Source organism: Marmota marmota, unplaced genomic scaffold (genome assembly GCF_001458135.2).
Source record: "Marmota marmota marmota unplaced genomic scaffold, marMar, whole genome shotgun sequence".
NCBI lineage: Eukaryota > Metazoa > Chordata > Mammalia > Rodentia > Sciuridae > Marmota > Marmota marmota.
The window spans coordinates 13,221,268-13,233,598 of NW_026000057.1; the positions used below are offsets into that span (position 1 = coordinate 13,221,268).

At 34.8% G+C, this 12,331-nt stretch overlaps 1 protein-coding gene across 10 annotated transcripts in view; it reads right to left on the minus strand.

Moving 5' to 3' along the window:
- Nucleotides 1-8,329, minus strand: part of Asic5 (acid sensing ion channel subunit family member 5) — a 41,944-nt gene extending 33,615 nt beyond the window's left edge. For 5 of the 10 annotated variants that reach the window (XM_048813560.1, XM_048813558.1, XM_048813556.1 and 2 more), the window contains exon 1: nt 8,175-8,328. Coding sequence is in view for 1 of the 10 variants with exons in the window: in XM_015484510.2 (XP_015339996.1) it covers nt 8,175-8,182 (8 nt within the window). In the remaining 9 variants the exon portion in view is untranslated. Of the gene's footprint in view, nt 1-6,255; nt 6,375-8,174 lie in introns of those variants that run through there. The other 5 variants (XM_015484510.2, XM_048813553.1, XM_048813559.1 and 2 more) reach the window with 4 other exon arrangements.
- Nucleotides 8,330-12,331: the final 4,002 nt, after the last annotated feature.

Sequence of the window (12,331 nt, forward strand, 5' to 3'; positions counted from 1 at the left end):
AATTGACAAATCCTTAACCATGCTAATGAAAAAAAGGAAAGAATAAACTCAAATTATAAAAATTAGTGATGAAAAAGAAAATGTCACAACTGGCACACCTGATATAAAGATGACAATCAGAAACTATTTTGAAAATTTATACTCCATAAGATAGAAAATCTTGAAGGCATCAACAAATTTCCAGAGACATATGACCTATACAAATTGAATTAGGAGGACATAGAATTTTTTGGGGGGGTACTAGGGAGTGAATCCAGGGGTGATCAACTGCTGAGCCACATCCCCAGCCCTTTTTTTTTGTATTTTATTTAGAGACAGAGAAAATTTAAACAGATAAATTTTAAGCAATGAAATTTGAAGATGCCATCAAAAGCCTACCAACAAAGGAAAGTCCAGAAGCAGATGAATTCTCAGTTGAGTTCTACAAAACCTTCAAAGAAGAAATACCACCAATCCTCAAATTATTCCATGGTTTAGAAAAAGAGGGAACCCTTTCAAACTCATTCTACAAAGCTAGTAGTATCACCTTAGTACCAAAGACACATGAAGGAAAGAAAATTTCAGAACAATATCCCTGATGAACATAGATGCACAAATTCTTAATAAAGTACTAATTCTTAATGAAAGCAAATTACCTATGAAAACATATTAAAAGATAGTGCATCATGATTAAGTGGGGTTCATCCCAGGGATGCAAGGTTAATTAAACATATGAAAATCAATAAACATAATTCATTGCATCAATAGACTTAAAAACAAGAATCACATGATTATCTCAACAGATGCAGAAAAAGCATTTGATAAAATATAGCATTGATTCATGCTCAAAGCACTAGAAATAATAGGAATAGTAGGAATATACCTCAACATTGTCAAAGTTGTATATGCTAAACCCAAAGCCAACAATATTCTCAATGGGGAAAGATTTTCCCTCTAAAATCTGGAACAAGACAGGGATGCCCTATTTCACCACTGCTATTCAACATAGTCTTTGAAACCCTAGCCAGAGCAATTAGACAAAAAATAGGGGGAAAAAAGAGCTCAAACTATCCATATTTTCCTAGGAAATGCTTCTATATTTAGAAGACCCAAAAAATTTCACCAGGAAGCTTCTAGAACTCATAAAGGAATTCAGCAAAGGAGCAGGATATAAAGTTAATACCCACAAATCAATTGTGTTCCTATACATCAATGATGAAAAAGCTGAAAAAGAAATTAAGAAAACTATTCCATTTACAGTAGACTCAAAAAATAAAATGAAATACTTGAGAATCAATCCAACAACAGAAGTAAAAGGCCTGTACAGTGAAAACTACAGAACAGTAAAGAAAGAAATTGAACAAGAGATTAGAGGACGGAAAGATCTCCTATGTTCCTAAATAGGCAGAATTAGTAGTATTGTCAAAATGGCCATTCTACCAAAGGCACTGTATAAATTATATGAATGCAATGTCTATTAAAATTCCCAGGATGTTCTTCATAGAGATAGAAAAAAATAGTGCTGAACTTCATTTGGAAAAATAAGAGGTCCAGAATAGACAAAACAATCCTTAGAGGGAAAAGTGAAGAGGAAGTCTCACAATACCAGAACGTAAACACACTATGCAGCTCTAGTAATAAAATGCATGGCATCCTCACAAAAACAAACATGAAGACACAGACACAAACCCACATAAATACAGTTATCTCATACTAAACAAAGGTGTCATAAACATACATTGGAGAAAAGATAGGCTCTTCAACAAATGGTGCTAGGAAAACTGGAATCAATATGTAGTAGAATGAAATTGAACCCCTATCTCTCACCCTAAACAAAACTCCACTCAATGTGAATCAAAAAACTTGGAATTAGCCCACAGACCCTGCATCTACTAGAACAAAAAATAGGCCCAGGGCTGGGGCTGTAGCTTAGTGATTAAAAAATGCTTGCCTTGCATGTGTGAGGCACTGGGTTCAATCCTCAGAACCACATAAAAGTAAAATAAAGATACTGTGTGTTCATCTACAACTAAAAAAATATTTTTAAAAAGTAGATCCAACTCTCCATTATGTCATCTTAGGAACTGAATTCCTCACCAAGATTCCTAAAGCACAAGAAGTAAAATTAGGATTCAATAAATGGGATGGTATCAAACTGAAATGCTTCTTCACATCAAAGGAAACAATCAAGAAGGTGAAGGGAGAGCCTACAGAATGGGAGAAAGTCTTTGCCACCTGCATCTCAGATGGAGCGTTAATCTCTAGGATAAACAAAGAACTAAAAAAAACTTAAAACCAAAAAAAAAAAACAGATAACCCACTCAATAAATGAACAAAGGAACTGAACAGGCACTTCACAGAAGATAAAATAAGAATTGTCAACAAATACATGAAAAAAATTTGACATCTCTAGCAATTAGAGAAATGCAAATTAAAACTACACTGAGATTCCATCTTACTCCAATCAGAATGGCAATTATCAAGCATACAAGTGAGAGGGGGTGTGAAGAAGAAAGTTCATTGGATTAAACAAAGGGAAATGAAGGGAAGGGAAAGGAATGGGAATACAAAAACCGTCGAATAAACTGGACATAACTTTCCTATATCTTATATGAATACATAACCAGTGTAACTCCACATTATGTACAACCACAAGAATGCAAAGTTATACTCCATGTATATATAATATGTCAAAATATGATCATGAGCTTTGAATGAGTTTTAAAATAAATATTCTAGTCAATGTGTCATAGAAGAAAAAAGAAAAATCTCAATAGTAAATAAATATTGTTTGCCATATCAAAAAAAAAGGAAAAGAAAAAAGAAAAGTACAAGTGACAATAAATGTTGGTGAAGATGTGGGAAAAAGGGTTCACTCATATTGCTGGTGGGACTGCAAATTGGTGCAACCACTATGGAAACTAATATGGAGATTCCTCAAAAAACTTGGGATGAAACCACCATTTGACCAAGTTATCCCACTCCTCAATATATACCCAAAGGACTTAAAATCCGCATATTACAGTGATGCAGCCACATTAATATTTATAGCAGCTCAACTCACAATAGCTAAACCATAGAACCAACCTAGGAGTCCTTCAACAGGTGAATGGATAAAGAAAACGTGATGCATATATACAAAGGAATGCTACTCAGCTACAAAGAAAAATGAAATTATGGCCTTTCCCGATGAATGGATGGAACTGGAGACTATCATGCTAGTGAAATAAGCCAATTCCCCCCAAAAGACAAAGTCCAGATGTTTTTATCTGATATTTGGATACTAACACATAATAAGGGGGTAGGGAGAATGGAAGTTTACTTGATTAGACAAAGGGGAATGAAGGAAAGGGAGGGATGGAAATAAGAAAGACAATAGATTTCCTATATTCATATATGAATAAATTTCCTGTATTCACGTATGAATACACCACCAGTGAAACTCTACATCATGTACAACCACAGGAATGGGTTCCTCATTATAATAAATCGTACTCCATGTATCTATAATATGTCAAAATACACTCTACTGTCATATATATCTAAAATGATTAAATTTTAAAAATACCCTCTTCACCCCTACCTTATTACTGGCTTTAGTAAATTTAAATTTCAACTTTCAACACAAGTTAGGAAATCCCCTCTATTTTCCACACATTGTCTCCATTGACATCAAAGCTCAGGACCCCATTCACTTTTAACTCTTGTTCCTTTGCTAACACAAGTTTGATAACTTTCTACAATATCTCATAAAAATAAACATGGAAGCTCACACTTTCTTGCCTTTTGCTTTCTCTGATCATGATGGCTAATTTGAGTAGCAAGCACATGATGTAAGATAAAATTTCAAGTTCCTTCCTCTCCCCTGCATGTTCCCACCCCACATACCTACATAATAATAAAAAAAAAAAACACAGTGGAATAAATCTGACCTAACTTTCCTATGTACATGTATGAATACACCACAGTGAATCTGCACATCATGAACAACCACAATGGAGTCTTAATTAGAATAAGATATATTTTGTGCTTGTATTCCTATATCAAAATAGATTCTACTGTCAGGTATAAGTAAAAAGAAGAACAACAACAAACAAATAGTGGATGATTAAATTAAAAGCCTGAATCCAATGAGAACTGAAGGAGTTCTGCATTTATATCATCCACCACTTTAGTACTAGTAGCACCAACAGAAAAAAAAAAAAACTCATTACTATTGTTAGATGCAAAGGATGAACTAAAAGGAGTGCACAGAGAAATAAACTTTTTATCTGACCTTGCACTTGAACTTAGGGCATGAACAAAGTTGAGCATCAATATGCAATGTCTAGTAAAGTATATTTATTCTGGCCCAGTACAAGTTATACAGACAAGTAAATTTGTGTTATTCAAGCACAAGTATTTCCTGTTAATTTTTAATGTGCTTTAATAAAAAGTTCCCTTCTGTTGAATTAACAAATATGTAAATGTATAAAAATATCCATCTTTGGATTCACTATTACACTTGGCTTTGAATTATAATCTTGTATTTTATTTTCTCTTAGGGGTAATACATGGCCATTAATAGTGATGCTATTTCTTTTTAGATTTAGACAGACAAGTTTGAGACTACAGGCACTGGAAAAGTAGACAAGATAAATAATACTTTACTTTTTCCTAAAATAGATTATTTTTCTTAATAATCTTGAAAAAGAAAACCAAGGTGAACTCACAGCTTAGCATATGTTTAAAGAAATAAATAGCTGATGGTGCACTCATTTGGTCCATAATAAGATAAAAAGTGGAGCTGACAGAATGACAGAATGATGTTCTATTGTGGGTTGTGTATAAGTGTGTTTGTTATATACTATTTTTATAGGAGACTAGGAGAAAGAAATTAGCCAATATATCAAATCTATTTAAATCAAATAAATTCATGTATCTGAAATGATAGTGTTTCAAGCATAAGTGACATTAGTCCAACCCTTATTGCCATCACCCATTCTCACCCATTTAACAGACAAGGGAGCTCAGAAATAAGGAGAAAGAATAGAAGTTCCACAAAGGTGAGTATTTTTTCTGTTTTGATCTATCCAACTGTATAGAAAAATGTATAGCAGACAGGAGACAATCAATAGATAACTTATTGAATGACTACTACTCATTCTATTTTCATTAAATACTTTAATATGACATAATACATTTTATTTTGAAAAGTGCCAACAAAGGTACAAAAATTGGCTTGCCACTGGAGCTAAACATAGAAACTTATCTGAATTAGAAGATATCAGGCTCTGTGGGCCTCCCTAAAGGCAAGGACTGGAATCATTCACAAAGAGAAATAAAACAACACCCAGACCCCAGCATGAAGAATTAAATGGCCACAAAGATGAACATAGATACAACAATACTGCAGGTTTTCTTCAAGAACTACAGGAAAAAACTCAAGAAAACAAAAGTTAATAGAATTCAGCAAAAGCAAGAAGTTCAACACCACCAGTTACCTAAGGATGGAGCCAAGACCTGTCTCCCCAGCAACATGTGGTCACTTCATCTAGATGGCCTGAGTCTTCTGAGCCTGTGGTCCTAACTTATGTAAGGTAGCACCCTCCACTCCAGTTCAGCATATATTCCACCTATGTTCCCAAGAGCATTCTGGGAACCTCAAATATAGCTCATATTACTACTGCATATAGCTCATTTTTACTATCATATAATGCTTACGTCCATTTTGGAATCTGGTGTTCCCTCTCCAAGCTTCAGTTTTATTCCTTTTGACTGTTTATCTGTACAAAGGAGAGATAGATGCTAGGTATCTATATGGTAATGATTTGTGTTGATTCCCATACAAGGGAATACTTTGGATAAATAAGGAACAAAGTGAATATAAAGAAAAGAATGAGTGAATTTAAAAAATACTACATTGAGTGAAAGAAAACCAGAGGAAAGATTACTGTTAGAACTCAGGGAACATACACAAAAGTAAAGAATACTTTTATAATATACACATATAATATATAGTATATACACACACATGTATTTCACTCTGAGCAATTTGAGCTAAAGGAAATTAAAAGACCTTGTAGAACCAGCCTTAGAATCTTGGAATCCAGGTCCCTTAGAATCAAGGTGCAGAAAGAAACTTTTTTGCAAGGTTCTCTTATTTGCCCAAAGTACAGACCCACCAAGAAGAAAGAATTTTCTACAGTCTCCTCTCTGGGCTTTATTAACTAAACTTATATCATAAGAAGAAAGATTAAGGTCCCTCAATACACCTGAGCAGACATTGTCACATACCATTATCCTTTTATTTTCAGTCTAAGAAAAGCCTTACAATCCATCTTCTGTTCTGTGGCCCCAATGGACTTTGTCTCAGCAGAGTATACAGTTTCCAAACCCATCAAGCTCCCCATAAGAGTCTCATTTATCATTCCTCTGAAATATTCTTTTCTCCCCTGCCCTATAGAAATAGGGGTATTTAAGTTTTTGAATTGTGTTGGGCTTTTAATAAATTACACTTCTGTGATTTATCCCCTATGATCTGATTTTTCTCATTTGGCATATTGATAACTCTGTTCACTTTTTCTCCTGAAAAATTATACAACGAATATCCATACAAAATTCACCAGAGTCACCAATTTTTAACTTTTTTTCCTACATTTTGTTTTATCTTCACCTCAAAATGCATAGTCTTATCTCTTAAGAGCAAAGACATCCTCCTAAATAAATACAATATAAGAATCTCGATCAGAAAACTTGACCTGAACAGAGCACTACTGTTTAAAATGCAATCTGTACTCAAGTTTTCTAAGTTCTTCCCCAAATCAACCATATGATGTTTAATTTCACCAATCCAAGAACCAATAATGGAACATGAATTGTATTTAATTTTCATGTCAATACAATTCTGTATTCCAGAGGTCATCCCCAGGCACTAATCTATTTTTTTGGTTGTTATTGTTTTTCTATCTTCTCCTTTCATTGTTATTTGAAAGGGTCCACGTCAGATGTTTTGCAGAACACTTTTCAATTGAGTCCTGCAGTTTCTTTTTCATGATTAGGTACCAGTCAAATATCTGTAGTAGGTGTCATGTGCTGTTGTAGCCCTCACAGTTCCTCGCGTCTAAAAACGTTTGGTCTCAGTTTCTCCTACATTTAGTGGAGGTTAAGTTGGACCCTTCGTGAAGGACATGTCTGCCAGGTTTCTCCTTTTTGAATGTACCTTTTACCCTTTGTAATTAATAAGTAATCTGCAGAGGATGTTATTTGAAATAAGAATATCTTGTTCCCAATCTTTTACGCAATGATACTCGTATAAATCAATGAATCTCATCTGAAAGAATTATTACTACGGTGTTCACAAAATGGTTTTTGAACTCTGTTGTTCTCTGTATGTATTTTTGGCATGCTTTTGTAAAGAAGAGCTTTATCTTCTGGTCTTCCTGATGAAAACAAAATTTAATTTATTTGTGGATTCACGGGTTACTTCCCAGTTTTATGCATTGTAGCCTAATTCATTAATGAATTTTTAAGAGATTATTTCCACTGATACTTTTCCTGAAAGGGCTAATTAAAACAAGTTTATTGTGCTTACTGCTGTCTTATTTTTCAAATTACCTTTCAAATAACTCAAATATGGTATAGAAGACACTTATTGATCATTTGAGAATTCAAATTTGTAATGTTTTACATTCTAGTTAACCAATTTAAAGCACCAACATATTTAGTTGTAGAAACAGGATTCATGAACATTTTAGTTCTCACCTATTTGAGTGATTATGGAGATATAAGACACCACATAGGCACAAGAACTTCTGGATTTTCTTTTAAATAACTCAATAAATTTATATTTATGAGAATATATATAATACTTTTCTATCAGATAAGTTTAGAAACCCAACTTCTAAACTCTCTCAGGTCAGAATAAAAATGAGTCTCATTCTATTTCTTTATTCTATTTTTATTACATCATTGTAACTAACAAGATGTTGAACTTGCTATCAGAAAAGAATTGTTCTCAATTATACTTGAATATTCTTATTGAACAAAATCCTCATCTTTGGATCTTTCAATATAGAAAGCAACTGTTTTTATAATATACACAAGAGTAATATACATAGGAAAACATTACATAACTGTGACATTGCCATTAATAAACGTGTGTTGAATGTGCCATGGACTTATCCTAATTATTTGTACAACCCAAAAGTCCATACCTAGACATTGTGCCCAATCTTCTGAAAATGAAAGGCTTTTGGGACTCTGCTGAGGGGTTTATCACTCCAGGTCTCTGCTGTGGTCTGCTATTGGTTCAGTCTGTGGGAGGTTTCTGTTTGTCACTCAGCTAGAGCCAAGCATAATGGGAAAGCTCCTGTTTAAACACCTCTGTGATTTCCCATGGAATTTTGAGAATGATCCTGCCATTGGTCAAGGTAGGGGGAAGGACTCCGCTAATGCTTAACCTGGGACCCATGATGTTGCAAAATGTTGTCTCTGTATAGTTCATGACATCATATGTCAAGGTTGCCTGAGCAGGGTTTCTCCAAGTATTCTCCCTGAAATTTTATGTCCCTGTTTTCTCAACTCTGCTCTTTTATTTATGGGTTATAGAACATTTGGGAGAAATTTACCTACTTCCAACTACTTAGAACAAAAATATTGATTTGTTGTTATTCTAAAATCTTTGGAGGCTGTTCTAATAAAGTATGCTATTTTCCTTTTTTGAAACACACAAAACGAAACAAAGCAAAAAAAAATAAGGCAAAATAAAAAAAAATAGAACATTAAGAAGTCACAAATCATGGAGGATAATATACTATAAATGATTTTAAAATTTTCCCATGTAAATTTTATACATCATAGTGAAATAGTATCTCTCAAAATTCATGTCTCTCCAGAACCTCATTTGGAAATAAGGTCTTTGTGTACATAATTATTTAAGGACTTCATCCTGAATTTATGGTGGCTTGCAGATCCAACAACTTGCATTTGTAGAAGAGACAGTTCAGGAGAAGGAGATAAGGAAACATAGATATACAGAAGAGGAGGCAGATACTAGGATTAATGCTGCTACCTGTCAGAATACTGGGAGTCACCAGAAGCTAGAAGAGGCAAAGGAAGGAGGATGGTCCTGGTGGCAACTTGATTTTTGGATTCCTGGCCACCTTAATTTTGAACTTCTGACCACCAAATTTGTGGTAATTTATTACAGTAGTCCTAAAAATGTAGTACACTCTCTGAAGAGAGAGCAGATGGAATTTAACTGGGGAGTCAAAAAACAATTTGAGTCCCTTTGGCAACTGTAAGAATTTTTATCTGTAATATAATCTAGTTTTGCTAGGACTTTTAAAGATGACCACTGAGGCTTTATGTTAGATGAATCCCTTGCAGAGCTGCAGAGCAAAACTCATAAGAATCTGGTAGAATGTAGGGATAGATACAGACACAATGATTTTGAATAAATTTTGTTACAATGTAATGACAAGAAATGGTTCATGAACACTCAAGTCACAGGATGAGGCCTGAATCCTTGTTTTGTTTTCAGTAAATCACCAACCATGTGAAATGCTTTTGCATTTTATTTGGGTTTAGCATTGCATTCCCATGGACAATTACCTTCATTCACAAACATGGAACACCTGATGGAGGTCAGATACTGGGTTCAGCTGTGTGGAATTCATCAGTGAGCAAAAGAAAGATCTCTATTTTGCTGGAACTTTTGACTTTAGCAGATGACACTGAACCTGATAAATAAATAAATGACCCACTGTGTCAAAAGATGGAACATATTATAGAAATAGAAGTGTAATATTGTAGGAGAGATATAGTCTTGGGCTTGAGACGACAATGCAGATTATGGTGGTCAGGTTTACTTGGGAAGGTGAGATTTGAGAAAATTCTTATGAGTCAAGGGAATTGTTTAACAGAGAGAAGCATTCCAGGACACTGAAGAGCTAGAGCCAAGGCCCTGGGGTGGAGATATCAGGCTTCAAGGAGGAGCAATGAAGCTGATATGACTGGAAGATAGTAAGTAAGTAACAGAAAGGAGAGAAGAACAGACAAGTATCCAAAGGTCAGATTTACTGACTTTGTTTGAAAAGTTTGTTTAAATAAAAATGATATGATTCAATTTCCATTTACTCTTGAGTTATTGAGGACAGAGAAAGAGAGAATGCATTATTAAAAACTTCATACATTTTTGGGGGGGAGTACAGGGGATTGAACTCAGGGGCATTCTCCCACTGAGCCACTTCCCCAGCCCTATTTTGTATTTCAAGACAGGGCTCAGTGAGTAGCTTAGCGCCTTGCAGTTGCTGAGGCTGGCTTTGAACTCTCAATCCTCCTGCCTCAGCCTCCGAAGCCCCTGGGATTATAGGCATGCACCACCACTCTGGGAAAAATCTTCATACATTTTTAGAGGTAGAGCAAGGAGGCTTTTCTGGTGAATTACATATTAGTTGTATGAGAAACAAGTTAGGAATTAGAATGAGGGGTGATGGGGAAGACTTTACTGCTCCTTGTGCTCCCATGAAAAAATCAGGAGACAAGTTTACATGGGAAAAAAAGGAATTTTCTTTAAGGCAGTCTTTGAGAAAGATAGGAGATAGGAGACATTTTTATTTCTTAAATTTCAATCTTCCAGGGCTCAGTTTAGCATTTTATAAGAGGAGAGAACATACAGAGGTACAAAAGTTAGGGAATAGACTGTGTAGATTTAGCTAGACTAGATTAATCAGAAACATGTCATGTCATAATCTCAAGTCCCTTGGCACTTGTCAAGGCCAGGAGGCAGCCCCTCAGCCTTCATTCTCCCTATGAGGAAGTCCAGAAACAATTAAAACAATTCAGAGCTTTTCATTTTAAAGGGGGTCTGCTTCAAATTGAGTCTGGGAAACTTTTTTTAATATTTATTTTTTAGGTGTAGATGGACACAACACAATTTGCCTTTATTTTTATGTGGTGCTGAGGATGGAACCCAGGTCCCACCGGTTCTAGGGGAGTGCTCTACCGCTGAGCCACAATCCCAGCCCCTGAGTCTGGGATTTCTGACCTGAGCATTCAGAAAGATAAAATTAAAATCAAATGAAACAGAGAAAGCTTTCTGTACAGTAGGTTTTGTGGAAGGGGAAAATTTAACTCAATTCTAGACACACTGAGCTTGCAATGTGTGTTAGTCATCCAAGTAGAGATGTTGAGTCGAAAGTTGGAGAGATAATTCTGGAATCCAAAGAAGAGGTCTAAGGTGGAGATAGACATTTGGCCGATGGTGGCAAATAGATGGATTTGAGGCTAGTAAAATGAATTACCAAGGCAGGGAATGTAACTGGAGAAGATGACCATTGAACCCCCCATTTCAAAATACTATGGGAAAATGGAAGAACCATTAATGTGATGTCCAGTAGATATGAGAATAACTAGGAAAATGAAATATTCTTGAATGCAAATGAAGAACGACTTTCCTCTTTCTATCTCTGCTTATTCCCTTCATTCTTCTTTGTTTAATGAATATCTATTCTTCCCCCTCACCCCACCTTTATTATGGATTTGCTTATACGTATCAGTGAAAGCATCTGACCTTTGGTTTTGGGGACTTGGATATTTCACTTAGCAAGCTAGTCTCCAGATCCTTCCCCTTTATGGGCAAATGACATAAAGCCATTCTTCTTTATGACTGAGTGATGTGTGTATGTGTGTGTGTGTGTGTGTGTGTGTGTGTGACAACTTCTTTATCCATTCACCTGTTGAAGGGCACCTAGGTTGATTCCATAGCTAAGCTATTAGGAATTGAGCTGCTTTTTACAAATTGTAACAGAAATGAAAATTTTCCTATAATTATAATCATATAAAATTATATAAAATTTCTTATAATTATTAATCTGTAAAAAGAATAATTGTTTTTTCTAAGCATGAAACATTGGGAAAGATAAGAATGAACTCAATAGTTGCTTATTTCTGGAAGGTGGTACTTTGGTAACTTCTATTTTCAAAATTGTGTATTTTTAATCTATTTTATCATAAAATGTATATTTGTGTTTCAATAATTAAAAAAAATTCAAATAGCAGGTCTTTTCTTGAAGTTCTTTGAATTCATATAACCTGAAGAAATACTGAGGATTTCAAAAGCATTTCTAAGTGAATGAGTTTGTTTTCGTTTTTAAATACTCACTCAGATAATACATACAAAGTCAACCACAATGACTAGATAGTCAATAACAATTCTGAGTGTTCAGTCTATACAGTGCAAACAACAACTCAGTCTTCACCAAGAGATGCAAAAACTGCTCTCAGGATCCAGAGGTAAAGCAAACATTTGCCAGATGAGTTTTACAAGTAGGTGCCCTCTGAAGTCTGGAGCTGTTTCCCTGTGGGTTAG